General features: G+C 24.5%; 1 protein-coding gene across 1 annotated transcript in view; it reads left to right on the plus strand.

Annotated features, from left to right (window-relative positions):
- Positions 1 to 1,973: 1,973 nt before the first annotated feature.
- The window catches only part of LOC117171855 (Y+L amino acid transporter 2), a 35,938-nt gene continuing 14,802 nt past the window's right edge, over positions 1,974 to 23,109 (plus strand). Inside the window, exons 1-6 of the mRNA XM_033359490.1 lie at positions 1,974 to 2,238; positions 11,011 to 11,469; positions 14,811 to 15,033; positions 18,244 to 18,362; positions 18,436 to 18,561; positions 18,645 to 18,789. Coding sequence (XP_033215381.1) covers positions 11,016 to 11,469; positions 14,811 to 15,033; positions 18,244 to 18,362; positions 18,436 to 18,561; positions 18,645 to 18,789 — 1,067 coding nt within the window. The 5' untranslated portion in view covers positions 1,974 to 2,238; positions 11,011 to 11,015. The remainder of the gene's footprint in view (positions 2,239 to 11,010; positions 11,470 to 14,810; positions 15,034 to 18,243; positions 18,363 to 18,435; positions 18,562 to 18,644; positions 18,790 to 23,109) is intronic.

Consider the following 23,109-nt stretch of genomic DNA (forward strand, 5'->3'; position numbering starts at 1 on the left):
ACTAGCCGCTAGGCAGCGCTACCGGGTTTAATCACAGTTCCGCGAAAATTCAAATTAAGTCAATTAAAAATGAATTATTTTGTACACAAATTATTAATAAAAGTTTCTGGCTTATTCATGAGGAAAAGTGAAAGTGTAAGTAATTCAGTTTTAAGAGAAATAATTTAATATTTCCAGTGTAGGTAATTTTTCCTTGCGTAGTTCTGAATTTCATAAATATGATACTATTGTCTACTGAAAGAACATTTCAAAGTACAAGTATTCATAATTTTTATATTTTTATGGCGAAAACTTACAACTACCATATTTTATGCTTAAAAATTTCACTTTTTGTAGAAAGTTCGTCTTTTTTTGCTTACAAATTTCATAATATACTTAACACTTTTTTTTCTTTGACTGCAAAATTAATTCGGTGAAAAAGGCAACCATTTTTATGAAAATTGGTCTTTTTCTAATTCAAGTGTTTTTCATTTAGAACTTAAATCCTCTTTGGCAAGTAATTTTTTTAACTGAATATTTATCTATTTTCTTTGAAATTCATTTTTCTTATTTTTCTTTTTTAATTATATTTTTCCAAATCAAAATGTAGTTGTTCCGTCGTTTGGTTAAAAATTTATCTTTTTTAGTTGAAAATTCAACTTTTTTATTGAAAAATCATTTATTTTTGTATAAAGTTTATTATTAGTTATTTTATGAATTGCAGAAACTACGCAAGAAAAACTGAATGGTAATTTTGTTCTATTTTTTTGATAATTTATCCTTTTTTCTGAAAATTAATCTTCTTAGTTAAAAAGTCAATATTTTTTATGATTATTTTTTGTTGCTGAAATTCTAGTTTATTCCATTTTTGGTTGAAAATTTAGATTTTAAATTTAAAAATTGACCTTTTCTGGATCAAAATGCACAGCTTTTATTACAATTTATTTTTTGGAGACAATTAATCTTCTAAGTTTTTTAATCTATTTCCAATGATCATTGGAAATTAATCCGTTCTGGTTAAGGATTCACCTTTCTTTTATGCACAATTTTAGTTCAAAAATTCAACTATTTGGTCGTAAATTGATTTTCTTCTTGATAATTTATATGCTTGGGTTTAAAATCTATCCTTCATGTAGGAAATTCGTCTTTTTAACTTGAAAATACAATAATTTTGATAAAAAATTGAAGTATTAAGTAGAAAATAATTTTTTTTTAATTTCATATTTTTTTCATTCTGAATTAAACTACTTTGATAGAAAATTAAACTATTTAGTAGAAAACTAAATTTGAATGAAATTGCATATTTTTATTTAAAATTAAACTACTTTGTTAGAAAAGTAGACGGTAATATTTGCTGAAATTTCATATTTTTGATTTATAATTAACATACTTTGGTAGAAAATGGAGTGATTTAATTAACAATTAAACTATTTATTTGTGAATTTAACTATTCTGTGGGGTTATTGTTTTTTTTTCAAATGCTGGCCTTAAAATTAAACTCTTTTAGTTGAAAATTTAATTCGAAAACTGTTTTTTATCTGAAAATGTAGCTATTCCCTTTTTGGTTGAAAAGTTATCCAATACAGATGAAAAAACGGACCAAAATTGTATATTTATTAATATAAAATTCCATATAACCAAAACCAGATGCGTGCAGTAGTATTGCAATTTTTATTTTAAAAGAAAAAGTAACTTTATTGTCAATTATCAATCAAAAATTGTATTTTTACAACAGGTGAAAAATTATAATTTTTCAATATTTTTAATCTATTCATTAAATTAAAACAATCTACTTTTTTAAATCCAAAACTTATCCCTTGTGGGTTTTTTCGCTTTGTCAATCTAAAATTTAATGTGAAAGTATTCAGGTAATAAACCAAAATATCAATTTTAAATTTCCCGCGTATGTAGATGACGCTAGTAGACAAAAAGCCCCCTCTTTCGAAGGTTGTGGAAATTACCATATTTCTCTGCATTGCCTACAGAACAACCGCTCAAGGAACACGTGTTAGGGACAATTACATCTTCCAAATTATCAGATTCTTTATAAGTTTAATTCCTACGTAAATAAGCACAGTATTGCCATTCACCTCAGAATGAATTACTGTTTATTTTAATCCCTAACAAAGCTTATTTACATTTTCCCAAGAGGTTAACATTCAGCGTGATGTAATAATAAAAACGCTTTCATCGCTGAAGGAAACTCCAAAAAAGTACTTGTTTCGGTTTTTAAATCATAAGGTTCAAAAATAGAAAAAGGTAAGTGACTGAACTTTTATTTAAAATATTCGTATGCTTGATATTTGAGGTTATTCAGTTTTGTTTACATTGCCATATTTGATAACAGGTGTTATAAAAAATTCCAGATATTGTAAATAATTTTATCAGAAGTATCAGAAAATAGGCCATTGTTATTTTATTTTGTGGTTTCTTTCCTAAAAGTCAGTATATATTGTAGTTTTAATTTTTTTCTCCATTTGAAAACAATTTTTCGTAGATGTAAGTAAAATATTTGCTGATTCGCAATTTTTGTATATATGGAGATATTAAATTCTCAAGAGCATAGCCATTGTTATTCTATGTACTTACTGCAGTACACCAGGATCACCTTGAATCCCGTTATCTATTTATCTTGCGTTCATAAAATTTTCGAAAAAGTACGTTAGAAAATTACTCATCCGAATTTAATTATGACAATTTCCTTGTGTTTTTATAGGATTATTCCATTATAAGAAAGTTACTTCATTTTTTTTATGATCTGTTTTATTTTCTCATGTTTTTTTAGATTCTTCAAATTTTATGCAAGTGCAAATTGTTTGAAATTTAAGTCTGAAAATGCAAATTTTTTATAGAAAACGTATGTGAAATCTACATATTCGAAATTATTCCATTTTCCAAAATTTATTTCTAATTTAAATTGCACAAATTATTGCAATTTTTTAAACATACTAGCATCGTCAATCGTTAGCTATGCGTAGTTCTTCGTCTTTTTGGTGAAAATGAATTTTAATAAAAAAATAACAATATTAGAATAACTATTTTTTAGGTTTATTTATTTTTAAGATTATATAAATATAATTTTCCTGAGATTCTTGAGAAGATTCAAAAAGACCTTTAAAGACTGTAGGTATGTCAACAAAAAGGTTTACAATATATTTTTATTTATTTATTTACAATATATCTTTTAGAAAAAAATCTATCCAGTCCTTTGAAATATCACTTGATACTACATGATATGATACTTATTAATAATATATTTTTCGTCTTTAAAATTTCTATAATCTTAATTTACAATTATATTTTGAATGTGCAATTCTAAATCAGTTTAATCTTTGAGGCCTTAAAACTAAAGTTTGTTCATAAAATAATTTTTAAATTAATTTTTGGTGGTTTCGAATTTTAAATTTCAATATATTATTGTTTTCAATTCAAATATTCTAAGTTTTAGGACCAATTCGCTATTGAATATTTCAAAATTTTATATTAAAGGCCTTGATAGTCAGTTTTGAATTTAAAAAATTCGGATGTAAATATAAAGCAATTTCGAATTGAAAAACATAAAATTGTATAATTTAAAAAATTACATAATAATTCTAAAGGAAGATTTGATATTAAAAAATTTAAAATTGAGGTAAAAATTTTTAAAAACGATGAAAGTTAAATTATCTGAGATTGATAGAACAGTAAATGGACAATTTCGGTAATTTTGAATGGTTAAACTTTCAGATTTTTGAATTTTTATGAACAACGCTACATTTGCTTCATTTCATAGGTGTTAATTTTTTATTAAAATTCAATTGGGTAATTTTTAGAAAGTATTATTAGCAATTTAAAAATGATTAATTTTTAAGCGATTTTAATTTACTTCCAATAATTGCAAATTTAAAGGGTTTCATTCTATACAACTATTAATATCATAAATTTTGACGAATAAAATAATTCCCAGTTTTAAATGAAGTTCGCGTTTGCTTAAATTTCAACGTTCGGGAGTAGAAATTTTTTAATTTTTAACGTTTCCCATTGAAAATTACTATTTATTTCGAATGGTTTTTTTTAAGAATACCTTTAATGAAAGATTCAATTTAGTTTTCAATATTAAATTGTGGAATTTTAATCGCTTTGAATTCAAATTATTCAAATTTAAAAGTTTTCAATCTTTAATTATTCAATTTTGAACGCTTTTAATTATGAAGAATACAATTTCAATTTCTCTGAATTTTAAATGATCCTATTTCCAAAATATGAATCTTAAATATTTTATTTTCAACGTTTTGACATTTTAATCTAAAATCATGCAAGTTTCGTGATTCTCCCAATCAAATTAAGAATTTTTAATTTTTAGCGCTTCGTCCAAAATCGTTCGTATATTTTTTCTTATAATTTCAGGCGCCAGAAATTCGAAATTATTAAACATTCTTTCAAAAATATTTAAAACCTTATATTAAAAAATTAGTTTAATAATGGATTTTCAATTTTGCATATTTTCATGTTAGTAAATAGAATTTCAGCGGCAGGAACGCTCGATTTGCGCATGTGGATTTACTGCTGGTGTGCAATACAACGCATCTCTGTATTTTTTTTATTAGGCATACAAATTTTATTATCCTTATTATATAGCTTAAAATCAATCAATGTCTTGCAAAAAGTTTTTCTGATATTTAGCGACTTCCGCAATTGACAATATATGTGAAAAAATTGTGATTTTGGCAAAAAGAGTTAATTTTGTTATAAATTGGGAGAAATCACGAATATTTACCGATAGAAAGGCGGGAGACGAAAATGGAAAAAATAGTGGCCACCCTGGGAGTAGATAATTAATCTTCCAACAAAAAAGATTTTAATTTCAAATAAGCAAACATTTGAATTCATCCGAAAGAGATAATTGTTCTACAAAACAGTTTCACTTTTTAACCCAAAAAAATGAATTTTTAGCAAAGTAGTCCAACTTTTAACCGTTCAGTCCCATTTTTAACGTGAAAATATTAATTCTAAAAAATTTAATAGTTGTTATTTAAAAATATATATAGACCTTTTTAATAAAAACTAGTTTTTTTTTAATCTTTTTTTTTCTCGTAACTTTCGTCGTTTTCCACACATTTTTATTTTTCAAGAAAATCTAAAAATTTTGTTATGATAATCTTGTAGGGCTTTCAAAAAGAAATGTTTTTCTTCTGTTCAATTTTTTTCATATCGTGCGTTTTTTCTCTTAAAATTTTGATTTTCGGTTGATTTAAAAATTTTTGAAAATGCTATAACTCTGAAAATTTTCTTTGTATCGAGAAAAGTCATCAGGATAAAATGTTTGTTCTTTTTAATAATATAAATATCCGTACATAGAATTTTTTAATTCAGAAAAAAGTGGTCTCAAAAATTTTCAATATGTGTTCACTTTTTGAAGTTTTATCAAAAATGACTGGTCAACGAACTGGTCCTTTCTTTTAGGACCTGAAAAAAGTGTACCAAAGATGGATTTGATCCGTTTATTTTTTCGAGAGTTATCGTGTTTACGGGCGGACGGACAGACAGATGCTATCGTAAAAAGTTGATTTTTGGATTCAGGGGGCCTCGAAACGTGGAGATCCGTTGAAAAACTGTGGTGTCAAATTTCGCACAATTCTAATACTTTCTCAATCATAAATGATGATAATGTAAAAAGACGAATTTTCTGCTAAACGTTTAAACTTTTTGAGCCGAAAATATTAATTTTTAACTAAAAAGTTATATTCAAACAAATAGATAAATTAACCGCAAAGAAGATTGATTTTTCTACAAACGAAAATATTGTAACTATTTAGTCGAATTTAAGACAAAAACATGAATTCTAAAAGAAAAATGTACTACACAATTAATATTTTAACAAAAAAATATTTTCATTTTTAATAAAAAAAAAGTTTTATTCATACAGAAGAGACAAATTTTGTACAAAACCCAGTTTAACTTTTGAATCCAAAAATATGCATTTTTAACCCAAAATATTAATTTTTAACCAAAAAATTGAATTTGTCACAAAGAAGTTTTATTTTTGACGTAAAGTGATGAATCTTCAACCATAAAAATAAATTATTAACAAAGTAGTTCAACTTTTAACCAAGTAGTCGAATTTTTAACCAGCCTATATTATTTCTCAAATTTGATATTTAAAAAAAAATATATTTTTAATAAAATTAGTTGAATTAATTAAAAAAGATTAATTTTCAACAAAAATACTTAAATCTTTATCGAAAACAGATTATTTTTCAACGAAAAATATGATAATTGATATTTACAAAAAATGAATCATAAAAAATTCAACAAAATTGTAGTTTCCTCAATCAAAACAATTATTTTTATCCGGTAGTATTTTTAATAAAAAAAGATTAAATATTTACCAAAATAGACGGAGCTTCTACAAAACGAATTTTTTTTTCATTTATTTTATGAACCATAAACAGGCAATGCCTGAAGTCTGTTTCATCCAGTACAATTTTTATACAATATAACTTATTTTTTATTTTATCTTTTGTAATTCAATAGTGTTCTCTTATTCACTAAACTAATGTAATTAAATATTAATTAAATTAAATGTATGATTTTAACTTTTTAACCCAAAAAGTTGAATTTTTCAAACAAATAGACAAATTTACATGAATAAGATTGATATTCTGCCAAAAAAGAATATTATTTAACTAAAATTATGAATTTTTATAAAATTATATATTTCATCTTGTAACTATTTAGTCGAATTTTTGAACAAAAAAATGAATTCTCAACCAAAAAAAACGTAGTAAATAATTGATATTTTAACAAAAAAAGATTTTAATTTTAAATTAAAACCAGTTGAATTCATGAAAAAAATTAATCAAAATAGTTGAATCCTTAACCCAAACAGGTTAGTTTTTAACTGGTTAAATTTCAGATTGATTTTTCTACCAAAAAAGACGCATTTTCAACGAAATAGTTATAATGTTTACTAAAGAGATAAATTTTAAATTAAAGGGATGAATCTTCAACCAAAAAGTGAATTTTTAACGAAATAGTTCAACTTTTACCCACTTAGGTGAATTTTTAACTAAAAAAAAAAGAATTATCAACGACACCTGTAGTACATCGTTAATATTTCAACAAAATGGTTTTAATTTTTAATTAAAACCGTTGAATTCATTAAAAAAATCTTCAACAAGCCAGTTGAATCCTCGATCAAAACAAATTTTATTTTTTACCGGTTATATTTTTAACCAAAAAAGATTAAATGTTTTCCAAAAGAGACGAATTTTCTACAAATCATTGTAGATTTTTAAACCGAATAGTTGAATTTTTTAACCAATGGTATGAATTTTCCACAATGAAGGGTGATTTTTTAAATCAAGATTGACGAATTTTCAACGAAATAATTATATTTTAAACCAAAGAGATAAATTTTGAAGTCAAATCAATCAATGTTCAATGTTTCCAAGAAAGATGAATTTTTCAACCAAATAAATGAATTTTCCACAAAGAATATTGTTTTTTTAGAAACAAACAAAAAATTTCATAATTATTCTATCAACCAAAGAGATCAATTCTGAACTAAAATAATGAATTTTCAACCAAAAAAGTGAATTTTTAAACAAGTGCATTGTTCGACGTTAAACTATTTAGTCAAAGTTTTGACGAACAAAATTTCATTTTAAATTAAAACAGTTTAGTTCATAAAATAAAATTCAGCAAAATAGTTGAATCTGCAATGAAAACAGGCTAACTTTTAACCGGTTATATTTTGAACTCAAAAAGATTAATTTTTTCCAAAAGAGGCGAATTTTCTACAAAAATGTCTCGAAAAATATGAGTTTTTAATCCAAAAGGTAATTTTTTAAATCAAATACATACTTGAATTTGCCCACTGAGACCGGTCTCAAAATGCGTCTTTGGATACCTCGAACAAAATATGTATATATTAAAAAAATAAATAAAAATGAGGAAAACTTTTGGTGTAAAAAACCATATACCCTCAAAAATAAAAAAAATCGCCTTAATAGAATGTGCTCATTGAAACTCGTCTGAAAATACATTTTTGAATTCTGCCGTGATTTGGAAGAACACCGTTAACTGCAAATCTGATAAAATTCACCTGAATTCAATTAACGGTAGGCGGAACAGGGGACTTACTCGACATACAGTTAACGGTGTTCTTCCAAACCACGGCATAATTCCATTTACAATATATCAAACTAGCTATAAATTCGATCTTGGGTGTTATCCTATGTTTATGTTTAAAATTTGATATTACCTATTTTATGTGCACTTTTGGGAGTGCGTGCTTCATTAAAAAAAATTTTAATTATAATATTAAATTGAATTAAATTCTGTTTTTAGGTTGAAACTTAATCGGTTTTAGTTGCAAGATTAAATACTAAATTTTTCTTTAAAATTTAGTTTTTTTTTTAATACAAATGTAATGACTTGGTTGAAAGTTACTATTTTGTTAATAGCTAATACTTTGGTTGAAGATTCATCAATTTAATTAAAAATTCATCTCCTTGGTTGAAAAATAAGCTATTTTGTTAAAAATTAATTTTTTGTTTAGCTCATTATATTTTTTAATTTAATATTCGACTTTTTTAGCAAAAATTAATCTTCTGGGCTGAAAATTAAGCTTTTTGTGGAAAATTCATCTTTTTGTTTTTAAATTCAACTATTCTAGTTAAGGATTCATCAGTTTATTTTTAAATTAATCACTTTGTTTGAAAATGTAAGTATTTGTTGCAAAGTATTTGTGTTTTTGTTAAAAATTAGTTTTTGACTGGAAAATTTGACTATTCCAATGTGGGTTGACAATTCATCTTTTTAATTGAAAATTCATGTATTTTCGTGAATATTCGTCTTCTTTGGTAGAAATAAATCATCTTGGTTAAAAATTTATTTTTTGGGTTGAAAAATCAACTATACCAGTTACAGATTCAGTAGTTTTAACTTACAATATTAAATTAATCAAACTATTTCTTACCCGAAAATGTAACTATTTAATTTTTGGTGAAAATTAATCTTTTTCAGTTCAAAATTCGACTATTTCGTTGAAAATTTAAGTATTCCAATTAAATAGCCATCATATTTGTTATTTATTCCCTTTTTCGGTTGGTATTAAAACTACCTTTCCAAAAGTGAAACTAGGTTTTTTTTTTAAATAAATCTTTTTTTTTTGTGGAAAATTAATTTTTTACACTGAAAATTTAACTATTCCATTTTTTGTTGAAACTGATATTTTCTAGTCAAAAGTTCAGTTATTTGTTTGAAAAATCAACTATTTTTAAAAATATTCATCTATCTTTTTGTAAATCCAAACTTTTATTTGAAAAGTTAGGAAATTTAAGAGGTTTAAATTGAATTTGATATAGTATCCGCTTTAATTTGACCTAAATATGTACTAAATTTTAAGTATTAGCAGATAAAATAAAAAATTTTTTCAACAATTTTAAATTTTCTAAACTATTTAGGAATATCTGGTAATATTAAGTGAATTCCTTTTAAATGAAAAAAAACGTTATTTATAATAAAATCGTGAAACTGTCGATTACTTTAAAAAAATGAAGCATTAATGATTTTTCGTTTAAAAAGTTCTGTTGATGCTGTAGGTCAATTAATTCTCATCACATTAAAGAGTCTTCTATTCTTGCATCAACTTTTAGTTCTGTTAATGGACACATTTTTCATGTAAAAAAGAAATTTTTTAAATATAATTGACCATAACTTCCCTAATTTGCAATTAAATGTTTTAATATTAAAGGTCAATCGATATGATAATCGATTAATTTGGTCACAATGGACACACTCTATTAGGGCAATTTTATGCTTTAAGAGTGGTTGGTTCTTTTGGCGACCAAAGTTTTCTTTATCGTTAATTTATTAAATGTTTTGATATGATACTACTTTTATTATTATTTTGAGACCAGTCTCAATGGGCAACTTTATAAGGATGAATGGAACTTATTAATAGTTTGCGTAAAGACGGGCAGAAGTTCTTGGGACTCGTTTAGATCAATAAATGTTTGTGTGTTAACTTTTATCAATCCCATATTTGATTTGAATTAGTTTGGCACGTCTTAGAATGATTAAAATTTAAAAATTTATCGTTACAGAAGTAGCGCAGGCTTAGCTCAGAATTTCAATCCGCTCAAATTATTTCTCATATTTGATTTTGATGTTCCATTTTTTTTTTTAATTCACAATTCGTCTCTGTTTGGTCGAAGATTGGACAGTTTTTTCAACGTTCGTCTTTTGATAGAAAACTGTTCTTTTTGGATTTACACAATTGATTAAAAAATTGTCACTTTTCACCGGGCTAATAGTCATTTATTTAAAGACACTCAAGGTGCGTCGAGCTTTTTTGTAAAACTAAGCATAATAAAATCTTACTAGCGACGTCCCCGTGAGAAGAGATGCTTTTTTACAATTGTTTAAATTTCTGTTATTGATGTTAATGGAAGATATACCATCAATATTTTAATATTTACAGGTCCCTAAGTACCCTATTTTAAAGATTCAGTCCTTATGGTACCCTATGTGCAGCCCATACTATAACTTTTAATATATATATATTATAGTTTGTTCTTTTATATAATTAAATAACTATAATTTATCCTGCAGCCTTTTTACCTCACGTTACATTCTGAGGAGTTTCATCAAATTCTTTTGAATTACATTTAATTTTTTAAGCTCATTTCATTTCACAGACGTTTTTTCATATTTTTAAATTATTTTCGATTCAGTTGCATTTTCTTTTAATTCTCCTGGAACTTTTATGAATTTCATCAAACTCTTCTCGTTTACCTTGAATTCCTCTATATCCATTCGATTTTTATTTAAAAAATGTTTTCGAATTCTTTTGGATTTGACTTGATTTTTTTCGACGTCTTATGAATTTATCCTGCATTTGTTATCCTCCGAGCACAAAAAAAGTACTGTATGAGCATGACAAAAAGTACCATTTGTTCCCTATATTTGATCCTAATAGGGACTGTGAGGTCTGTATTTATGAAAGTAAATTCTTCGTAAATATAAATTTTTTCTTTCTTACAGTCAAAATGTCACGCAAAGGATCTACAAACGATCCTTTGGAATTGCAACCCCTGAATCCAGGAGGCGAGGAAACTGATTTTGAGGCAAGTCCCGTGGGAAATGTGGCAAGTCCTGCAGAAAAAGGGGCAAGTCCTACAGAAAAGGGTGCCAGTCCTGTGGAAAAGGGGGCAAGTCCTGTTGCAAAGGGAGCAAGTCCTGCGGAAAAGGGGGCAAGTCCTGTGGAAAGGGGGGCAAGTCCTGTGGAAAGGGGGCCAAGTCCCGCGGCAAAAGGGGCAAGTCCTGTGTCAAAAGGAGCAAGTCCTGTGAAAAAGGGTGCAAGTCCTGTGGCAAAAGGAGCAAGTTCTGCAGAAAAAGGGGCAAGTCCTATGCCAAATGGTGTCTCGGACAAAGTACAAATGAAAAAGCAACTAGGTTTGCTAGAAGGCGTTGCTATTATTTTGGGCATCATACTCGGATCAGGTAAGAATTCTATTTTCTTATTGATCATCTTAGAAATTAAATATAAAATAAATAACAATTACAGGATGGACATTGGGCCGGGAAACTGATAATTTTCGGAGACCGGCAAATAACAGTGATTTTTTTTATCAGGAATTTTACATATTTTTAGAAGGAAAATCGATCAAAGCAGTTGAAATATCGATAATTTCTTATCACATGATAAATTGTATTTTAAGAAAATTTCGATTTCAACTTTATTTTTACATTTTAAATTTATTATGAAATTATTTATTTCACAATGCGTAATTATACACTCTTTTGGTATAAGAATATTTAAATTTTGAATAAAAAAGTTTTAAGTCGATCAACTGTAAATATAAATTAATTAACGATTTTCGAACTAAACTATAGTTCGAGTGTTCAAAATTGAACAACAATTTATTTTACAAGGCAATTCTGAATCTGTTCACAATTAAACAATTTACAGATTTTGACATTGAAAATTGAACTGTTTCAAATCGAAAGAATTCTAATATATTCTACTTTTAACCTAATAATTTTGAAATCTTAAATTTAAAAACGAGCAGCTTATTAATATTTAGCAATATTTGATCGTTTACTTAAAGTGAGCAATGATAAATCAAATATATTCAAAACTAAACAACTTAAAACTGAATAGTTTGAAATAGAAAGCTATGGATCTTTAAAATTTCAGAGTGCTTTTATACTTTGAAAGTTACAATTTTAACTATTTAGTTCTAAAAATTTTAAGTGAAAGTGTTAAATTTTTCTATATAGATAACAATTCAAAAATTATTAATTTGAAATGACTTGAAATTGAACTATTTCAACTTAAAAGTATTTATTTATTTATTAAAAAGAAACGTTGAAATTTCACCATTTTAATATCAAATAAAAGAAAAATCTTTGTATTTATTTTTCTTCGGAATATAAAGAATTTTTTGTTTTTGATATTTTTATTGAAGTGAAGGCAGATAAATTTGGTATTTTAAAACTTTCTATTGATTTTGAAACGAGGAAATTGTAGTATTTGATTTTTGTAGAATTTGCAGGTGAACCTTTTATATTTGTAAGTTTTTTATCGAATTGGAAAGAAAGAAATTTTTTTTAAAAATATTTTATAAACTGGAAGAATAATCTTTTTTAAAACATATTTATTGAGTTGGAAGGGAGGACATTTTCGGTTTTTACTTTATTTTTGAATTAGAAGAGACCGGGATTTGGTTTTTAATATTTTTGTTGACTTGGACAGAACGGAATTTTTAGGTTATATTTATTTTATGTTTTTTTAAAAAGGCCTGTTTTTTTAAACATTTTTATTTAGCGGGTAATATTTACTTTAAAATTTGTACTGAGTAGAAAGGGAAAACATTTTTGGTTTTCATTGTTTTCTGAATAGGAAGAGGCCATTTTTTAAACATTTAAATTAAGTTAAACGAAAGAATGTTGTATTCTTAATGTTTTTTAAATTAAAAGAGGAAAATGTTTCATTCTTAGAATTTCTATTTATTTGGAAGGAAGGAAATTTTTGGTTTTCATTTTTTTTTTTTGAATTGAAAGAGGCTTGTTTTTTTATATTATCATTTCTGTTCAGTTAGATAGGGGAGTATTTTTGGTTTTAATTTTTTCTAAGTGGGAAGATAGAAATGTTATATTACTGAAACTGGTATCGAGTGGAAGGAAGAACATTTTTGGTTTTTAGTTGTTTTTCTGAATTGAAAGAGGTAATTTTTTTTTCATCATTTTTATTGACTTGGAAGGGAGAAACTTTTGTGTGTGTTTTTTTTTAATGTGAGAGGCGTGTTTTTTATTATTATTTCTATTGAGTTGGAATGCTGGGAAGTGTTTGGTCCACATTTTTTCTGAATTAGAAAAGGGAAATGGTTCATCTTTAATATTTGTATTGAGTTTAAAGGGAGGAAAATTTTGGTTTTTAACATTTGTATTAAGTTGGGAGAGAGCTAATTTTCGGTTTACTTTGTTTTTTTTTTAATTGGAACAGGCTTGTTTGTTATTATTGTAATTTATATTGAATAGGAAGGGTAGACATTTTTTTCTTCATTTGAAGAGTGAAATTTTTTATTTTTTAAATTTGTATAGAGTTGGAAGTGGGATAATTGTTTGTTTTAATTTTTTCTTAATTAGAAGATGGAAATGTTTTATCCTTAAAATTTTTATAGATTTGTAAGAGAGGGAATTTTTGGTATTCATTGGAATCTTTAAATATAATAATTAATTTTTAAACAAAAAGTTGAATTTTCAATCCAGAAGAATAATTTCTACAAAAAATTAATTTTTATTTTTAAAAATTTAATTTTTCACCCAAAAGTTGTATAATTCAATTTTTAGTTAATAAAACTAATGCCCAACCAAAAAGAACTTTTTGTAAACTAAAATGATGAAATACTGAACTGGAATATACATTATCGGATGTAAAAAAAGAATTTTCTGCCAAACAAAACGCGAATTTGAAACAAAATAGCTCATTTTTCAACCAAAGAGATGAATTTTGAAATATAATGATGCATCTTCAACCAAAAAAGTTTAATTTTCAACCACAAATAGAGTATTTAAAATTTATCTTGAAATAAAAAAAAAGTTCCAGTTTTTTCCAGGCATATAAAAATTCCAACAGTTTTAAAGATAATTCGTAGAATTTGCAAAGATTTTAATTGTTTTAAGGAATACTGAAATATTTATTTAATAAATTTCAAAGACATTTCAGAAATTATAGCAAAATTAATGGGACTGCAAACGATTTCCAAAATATTATAAGCATTTGGAAAGGTTTCAATGTATATCAAAGCTTTTAGGGTATTTTTATTATTTCAAGGGACTTCAGAGAATTTTAAGGATTTCAAAATATTGGTATAGGTTGATTTCAAGTGATTTTTAGCGGATTTCAATAGATATAAATAAATTTGACACGTTTTATAATATTTATATAAATTTAACAGATTTTTATCAGAATTAAGTGAGCTAATTTAAAAGATTTCAAGGAATTTAACAGGATTTTCAAAATTCATAAATATTTCAAACTATTTTCAAAGGATTTTATAAGATTTTCGAGAATTTAAGTAACTCTGAGGAATTTTAGAGACTCCGAATAAAGTATTTTAATAAATTTACAAATTTGGTTCTTTTTCCTGATAAATTGAGTCCGGTGCCTGTAGGTCTGTACTAATGTTTCTAAACTATTTTCTGTTTAAGACCATGCAAATCTATAAAAATCTATAAAATTCATGAGACTTTTAGCAATTTCATGCAACATTTTTCAGTCACAAATATGCAATATTTTGCATTTTTATTAATCAACACCTTCCTTTCTGCTTTTACAGGTATTTTTATATCGCCAAAGGAAGTAATTGAAGAAGTTGGAAGTGTAGGGCTCTCATTAATACTTTGGGTACTATGTGGATTGCTTTCGATGATCGGTGCTTTATGCTACACTGAATTAGGAACTAGTATTCCACGTAGTGGTGGAGATTATGCCTATATTAAAGAGGCCTTTGGCAACTTGCCAGCATTTTTGTATTTATGGGCAGCTAATGTAATCTTCGTGTAAGTAAACACATTTTGTATAATAATTCTTCCAAATTTTACTTCCGAAGTCAAATTGAATGTCTCATAATCTATGAGATTTTCTTTATCTCAAAATTCGTGCGTTTTCTGAGTTTTTAAAGTTTCCAATTAGAAAGCATATAATTTTCATAGTGTTTAAAAAAATAAAACTGTAAATGTTCACGATATTTAATAGTCTGCAATTTTGAACGGTGAAATTTAGTGGTTTTTGGCAGAAACGGCCCTTGAAAGTAAAGTTTTTTCTTAAATTAGTTTTCACGTTAATTTTGAGGGTTTTCGAATTCTAAATTTAACAATATTGTAGTTTCAAATTCAAATATTTAATATGTTGAGGCAATTCCGCTATTTAATATTTATAAATTTCATAATAAATGCCTTCATATTTTTTAATTTCATCATGTTAGATGTAAATATGAAGCATTTTCGAATTGAAAAGCTTGAAATTTTACAATTTCAAAAATTGGATTCCTGTTAGAGCAATCTTGTTTTGTATTTTTTTGGTCAATTGTCTAATTTTCAGTTAAAGATTTATATGAATAAATCATTTCAAATTGAAAAATATTTGATAGGAAAATTTCAAGGTTTAATAATAATTCTAATGGAAGATTTGAAATTAAAAATTAAAAATAAAGTTTTAATTTTTCCCTTTCATAGATTTTAATTTTGCAATTAAACTTCAATTGGTTGAATTTTGGAAATTATAATTAGCAATTTAAAAATTATTAATTTTTGAAGCAACTTAAATATGCGTACTTCAAATAGTTGAAATATTAAAAGATTTGAGTCTAAAATTTTGTGTTGGTGACTAAATTTAAAGTTTTTTGGTGACTAAAATCGTTTTCAATGTATTAATTTTTTCCATTTGAAATTACTGTATTTTGAAAGATGTTTCTTAATTTTTAAATTCTCATTCCGAAGTTTAAAAAAATTTGCAATGTTAATTTGCTAAGTTATTATTTTTTTAACCAGATACTATCGTGTTCAACGGATTATGACTCTTAATCTAAATTTAAAAATGTCCTTCAAATTTCAAAAAGAAATGAAAATCGCTTCAAATTCTTTAAAATCTTGAATTTCCTCAGAAATCTGATTATATCCTTCAAACTCCCCTTGAAATCTTTTAAAATATCCTAAAACCTTATAGGTCATATAAAATTCTTAAAAATGTTTCGAAAATTTAGGAAATTACTTCAAAATTTTTTTAAACCTCTTTAAAATTTCTTGGGATCCTTGAAAATATCCTGAAAAACCTGGAGCGTATTTTTTTTAAACTTCACTATAAGATTGAATAACAATGATTCTTCATTTGTAAAAATAGCTTTATATTACTGTATTTCACTATTTTGTTGTAAACCTTTTTTTTGTGAAAAATTAATTTTGTTAACTGAAAATTTTAATATTCTATTTTTGGTTGAAAATTGATCGTTTTTATTTGGTAATTCAAGTATCTATTTGAAAAATCATGTATTTGTTTTTGATTGAAAATTAATTTAATTACTTGATTGAGGGTTGAACTGTTTTGTTAACAATAAATTTTTTCTTGTTGAATATTTATTATTTTAATTCATAATTCATCACTTTGGTTAAAAAATGCGCTATTTGTTAAAAATTCGATTTTTCTTTTACTGAAAATTTATTTTTAATTGATATTGAAACTATTTCAGTCAAATATTCCATCGTTGTAGTTAAAAATTCATATTGTTTGTTGAAAATTTATGTTTTTGGTTGAAAATTAATTTTGTTAACCAAGAATACAACTATTTAACTCTTATTTACAAAGTTAACTTTTTCAAATAAAAATGCATTTTTTTCTGGTGCAAATTAATTTTCTGGTTTGAAAATTCAAGTTTTCGATTGAAAATTAAAGTATTCTAGTCATAGGTCTATTCCTTAGTTGGCAATTCTTTTTTTATTTGAAATGAAACTATTTTAGTCGAAAATTCATTGTTTTATTTGAAAATTTATCACTTTCTTTGAAAATGTAACTACTTTTGAAAATTAGTTTTTCAAGTGAAAATGTAACTATTCCAGTTGAGTTTTTTTCAACTGAAAATTTACATATTCAATTTTTGGTTGACAAATTTAACTCCGTTTTTAAATTTATATATTTTATTGAAAATTCGTATTTTTTGATATAAATTAATCTTCTTGGTTGAAATTCGCATTTTTGGTTGAAAATTAAACTATTTGAGTTAAAGAATAATCATTTTTGTTGAAAATTGATATTTTTTCTTGAAAATTCAGCTATTCCAATTATAGACTCATAATTTTAGTTGCTTTATCAGTTTCTTTGAAAAATGATATTTTTATATAAAAAGTAATTTTTTTAAAAATCTTTGTCTTTTTTAGTAGAAAATTCAATGGCTTCATTGGAAATGAATGTATTTTGTCGAAAACCGTATTTTTTCGTAAAACGTTAATCTTCTTGTTCGAAAATTCAACTTTTTGGTTAAAAATAAAACTAATTGGTTGAAAGTTAAGCTATTTGGTTAAAAAGTTCAACTTTAGCTTAAAATTCATCTGCTTCAGTGGAAGATTCATCTTTTCTGGTTAAAAATTCATCACTTTGGTTGAACATTTGTTGCTTTTTTTGTTGGTAAAAAATTAATTTTTTTGACTAAAAATTGAACTTTTCTACTTTTTGTTGCAAACTGATATTTTTTATTTTAAATTCATCTATTTGGTTGATAATTCATCTAAATTATTGAAAAATCGTCTTTTTTGGTAGAAAATTAATCTTTTTAATTGGAAATCCATCTAATTTGTTTAAAAAAATCAATTATTATACAAATTCATGGACTTTGAAGACAAAATTTAAGAAATGATTAAGTTTTTAGTATTATTTAATTAATTAATCGATGGTACTCTTATATTTAAGAATATCTTGTATTATAATTAATCAAAGCTTTATAAGCTAAATTCCGAGTCAATTGTTTTAAAAATGCGAAATATTTGAATGGATTTATACGCTAATTTTTTACGAATAAATCATTTATTATTATTAATAATATTATTATTAATAATAAATTTTTAACCCGAAGATATTTATTTAAAAGAAAGATCCTAAGATTTCTTATTGAGGAATTAAACATTATTTTATTTTAATTGTAAAAATAAATGTCTTTGATGATTCCAACGGCAATTCTCGCCTATTTAATCAAATCTAATTGTTCAATCACCTCCTTACAGACCAACTACAAACGCCATCATGGCCTTGACCGTAGCTAAATATGTTTTACAACCTTTTTATTATGGCTGTGATGTTGTTCCCGCAGACGCCGAACGATTAATAGCAGCCGCTGTGATATGTAAGAAAAAAATAAGAAAAAATCTTCTCAGATTAAAATGTAGAATATTTCGTAGGATCAATTTTGTTTTCAGGTTTCTTAACTTTCCTTAATTGCTACGGTGTTAAGGAAACTTCAAAAATGCAAAATTTTTTCATGTTTGCTAAAATCGGCGCTGTGGCTCTAATTATTCTCTCCGGCTTGGTTTGGCTCGCAATGGGTACTTTATCAATTTTATATTCCAATAAATAACAAGATGTATGAAAATTAAAAAAAAAAATAATAATTAAAATTTGCTTACAGGACACAACGAAAGCTTTCAAGAACCGTTCAAAAATACGAAGTCCCAACCTGGTAAAATTGCAGTTGGATTCTACTTAGGTATATTTTCTTACTCTGGCTGGAATTATCTCAATTTCATGACTGAAGAATTGAGGAATCCCTACGTGTGAGTAACTTAAAAAAAGTCTTGATTAAAGTTTAAGAAATTGAATTTAGAATAAAAATTTGAATCCCTTTTTCATGCCTAACATTCAAATGTAAGAACGCAATTATTTAAAATGTTATCTTAAGCGAGGATATAAAGGTCGATTGTTTTGTTAAATAAAAACATAATTTTTAATTCAGCTCAAAAAACCGTTTGGAAAAAAAGTCAAAATTTTTTCGAGGGCTTGCTACATTTTTTTAAAATTTACAATATTAAATTGAATAATAATAGTTCTTAAACTGTAAAAGTAGCTTTAAGTTACTGTATTGAACTATTTTGTTGATTACTCTTTTTTTAGTTCAAAAATAATTTTTCCCACTAAAATGTAACTGTTCTGCTTTTATTCAAAAATTAATCGATTTCAATTGAAAATTTAAGTATCTGGTTGAAAATTCATGTACTTTGTTCAAAAATTGTTCTTCATGGTTAAATTGAATTGTTTTTTAATAAACAAATTGAACGAGAATTTTACTTACCCGAAAAAAACCGGGAATTCACTTATTGTAGCAAAATTCAAGCTTTCATTGTTTTAATTATTTTGGTCAATTTAGAAAAGTGATTTAGATTCAGATATGTCGATTTAAAATTTTTTGCTTCATTTTTCGTTGCTACTTCATCTTGTTTTAGATAAAAGTTTAACTACTTGATTAAAAGTTAAATTCTTTGTTAAAAGTTTAATTTTTTTCTGATTGAAAATATAACTACTTTGTAAAAGGTTAATCTTTTTGGTAGAAAATTATCTTTTGCTTTGAAAGTTAAATATAAATCATTCAAGTTGAGAATTCATCTTTTAGACTGGAAATAAAATTATTTGGTTGTAACTTAAACCCTCTTGTTAATAATTAATTTTTTTGAAGATTGATCGTTTTAATTAAAAATGTATTGCTTTTGTTGAAAATGAGTTGTTTGATTGAAAACTTGTTTTTTCTTTGGATGTTCTTTGTTTGAAAATTTTGTTGAACTGAAAATGTACTATTGATCCAGTTGAAAATTTTATAATTTTACTTAAAAATTATCTTCATTTGAATATTCATTTTTTGACTAAAAATGTAATTATTTAATTTTTGATTAAAAAATTATATTTTTTAGGAGTATTTTTAGTTAATATTAAATTAAATAACAATTATGCTTAATCTGTACAGCTAGCTTTATATTACTGTATTGAACTATTTTGTTAAAAATTCGTTTTTGTTTGTTTGAAATTAATTTTTTTAACTGAAAATTTAAGTATTCTTTTTTTGGTTGAATAATAATCGATTTTAGTTGAAAATTCATGTATTTCTTTTAAAAAATGTTCTTTTTGGTTAAATTTCATTATTTCTTCATAAAAAAATAACAATTTTTTTAGGTTGATACATTAACTTCTACATTTTTTGTTTGAAAATGTAACTATTTTTTTGAAAATTATTTGTGTTTTTGTTAAAAATTAGTTCTTATAGAAAAATTTTAATATTCCAATTTAAAATTACATAGTTTTATTTGAAAATATATCTTTTTGGTTAACATTAATTTTTAACTTAAAATTTAACTATTTAGTCATCTTCTTTGGAGAATCAACCTTATCAGTTTAAGATTCAGCAGTTTTAACTTCTAATACTAAATTTTAATCAAATTATTTTTTAACCGAAAATTTAACTATTTAATGTTTGGTGGAAAATTTATCGTGTTTAGTGCAAAATTCAATTTCGGTGGAAAATAAATTTACCTGATTGAAAGTGAAACTTAGATTTCTTTTGTTTGGAAAATTAATTTTTTTTGCTTAGTTTAACTATTTCATTTTTAGTCGAAAGTGATACTTTTTAGTGATAAATTCAGTTATTTGTTTGAAAATTTAACTATTTGGTTAAATATTTATCGGCTGTTTAAATTGAGTTTAATATAGTACCTACATTAATTTTACCTAAATATGAACTAAATTTTAATTACTAGTCGATAAAATAAAAATTTGAATGAATCATTATTCAAATTCATGGACTTTAGAGGCACATTCAAGGAATAATAAATTACATTTTTAGTATTATTTAACTAATCGATCGTGCTAAAATATTTAGGAATATCTTTCAATATTAATTGAATTCCTAGAAACTACAAAAAAAAACATTCATAATAAACTCGCGAAACTGTTAATTTTTTATAAAAATACAAAATATTTGAATGGTTCCATGTTCTGAAAATTTATAAGGAAGAAATTTGAGATACCTGAAAAAACCTTGAATTGTCTATAAATTTCGCTGAAATCTATAATTTCAAAAATAACTATCAATAACAACATAAATTGCAGGCCAGGAAAAACTGGGAAATGACCGTGAATTTATTTTTGGACTTGGAATTGTACAAATTTTAAGAAAAATAATCTGTCAAAGTTTGATTTCAACCGCTTTTTTAAAAACTTAGTTAAATTATGGTTTTCAATTATGATATTCAGTTTAGAATGAAATATTTTTAATCGTACATTTTGATTTAAATATTTTTAGAATGCAGTTTTAAAAACTTAACAATTAAAAATTAGAAGCCTTTGAAATCGAAGATTTTAGATAACAAAGATTTTGAGTTGATCAACTGTGAATATAAATTGATTAATGATCTTCAAAATTGATCTATATTTTAAGGAATAAAAATGGAATAATAATTGATTTTACAATACGATTAGGAATAAGTTCAAAATCTAAGAATTCCCAGATTTCAACTTTAAAAATTAAACTGTTTCAATTTGGAAGTATTTAAGTTCAACAGATTTGAACGCCCGATTAAAACTTTGTAAACTATTTTAAATTTTTAAATAACTTTAAAATAATATATATTCATAATTAGAGGCGTATATTAAATTTGAAATATTGTTTCAGTCTAAAATATCCCATTTTCAAACGATTCAACTTGAAATTTACGATTACGTTATAGTTTTAATTGTTATATTAAAAAAAAGTAAATTTATTAGTCAAATTATTGAACTTTTATGTATAAGTAAGCAACAGCCTATTATTTTTTGAAAAAATTCGAGTAGGTTGAAGAGATGTTTAGAATTCATTGGATAATTGTAAAAGGCTTCAAAAGAATAAAAAATATTTCCTTAAGCTTCCTATAAAAATTGAAAATGATTTTCTGTTTTGAAACATTAATTTAAAGAGAATATTGGAAAATATTTAGAAAGATTTACGAATTTGTTAAAAATGAATGTGGAAGATTTGAAGGAAATTTGTTTAATTTGACAGGATTTTCAGAAAAATTTGAACCATTTTAAAAGATTTTAAAATAAAATTTTGAAGAATTTTAAGTATTTTTAAACTGTTCTAAATAAAATCAATTTATCTTGTAATTTAAGACGTATTCAGTTCCGGAAAAAATAAAATCGTTCAATTTTTAATGCTTCCAGCTTAAAATTGCTTAAAATTATATCATTTACAAAATGTTAAATTCGTTGATTGATTTTACAATTTAGAGTTTTAAACTCTATCTCTAATATTTGTTCAATCTTTATTATATATGTACTAATATGTAAACTCTACAATTTATAAAAGTAAAAAAAAAATTGGCACTTTAATTGAATATAATTTAAAACTGTTTAGTTAAAAAGTGTTAGTAACTTCCATTTTACGCGTATAAAATTATTGAGTATTTGGATACAACATTTTTTAATTAAAAAAATGTTTACTTTCAATCTTTAAAGTTAAAAAAACGAGAGTTCCACTTCGAGTGCTTTAATTTGCAGCACAGTTTTTATTAATTCAAATAATTATTAAAAATTGCAAAAGCTTAATAATAATGATTTTCATTATTTTGATAAAATTTTTTTTTAATGTATTAAAAAATCTTTAAAAATCTAATACACATTGTGGTAAAATCATTTTCTCGAAACCTTAGTTTTTGATACACTAATTAAAAAAACAAATTTAATTAAATTTCAGTTAATATTTTAATGTTGTGATTATTTTTTTCAACATATTAGCATTTATATTATTTTCTTGAAATAATTATCATTTATATATAAAAAAAACGATATATATTTTACTTTGAAAGTTACAATTTTAATTGTTTCATTTTGTACTTTTTAAATTTGTAGGTGAAAGTGTGGAATTTTTATGTATACATAACAGTTGAACACTTACTCATTTCGAAAAAATTCTAGTAAGTTAAAGAGATATTTATAATTTTTAAAAAGATTCTAAATCAATTTAAAACTTTAAAAAATTTCAACTAATTTAAACCAAAACGTAGATTTTTGGAGAATCTAAACGAAAATTTAGAAGCTTTTGAAGAATTGTAAAACGATTTTTCATTTTGAAT

This window comes from Belonocnema kinseyi, chromosome 4 (assembly GCF_010883055.1).
Source record: "Belonocnema kinseyi isolate 2016_QV_RU_SX_M_011 chromosome 4, B_treatae_v1, whole genome shotgun sequence".
Classification (NCBI taxonomy): Eukaryota; Metazoa; Arthropoda; class Insecta; order Hymenoptera; family Cynipidae; genus Belonocnema; species Belonocnema kinseyi.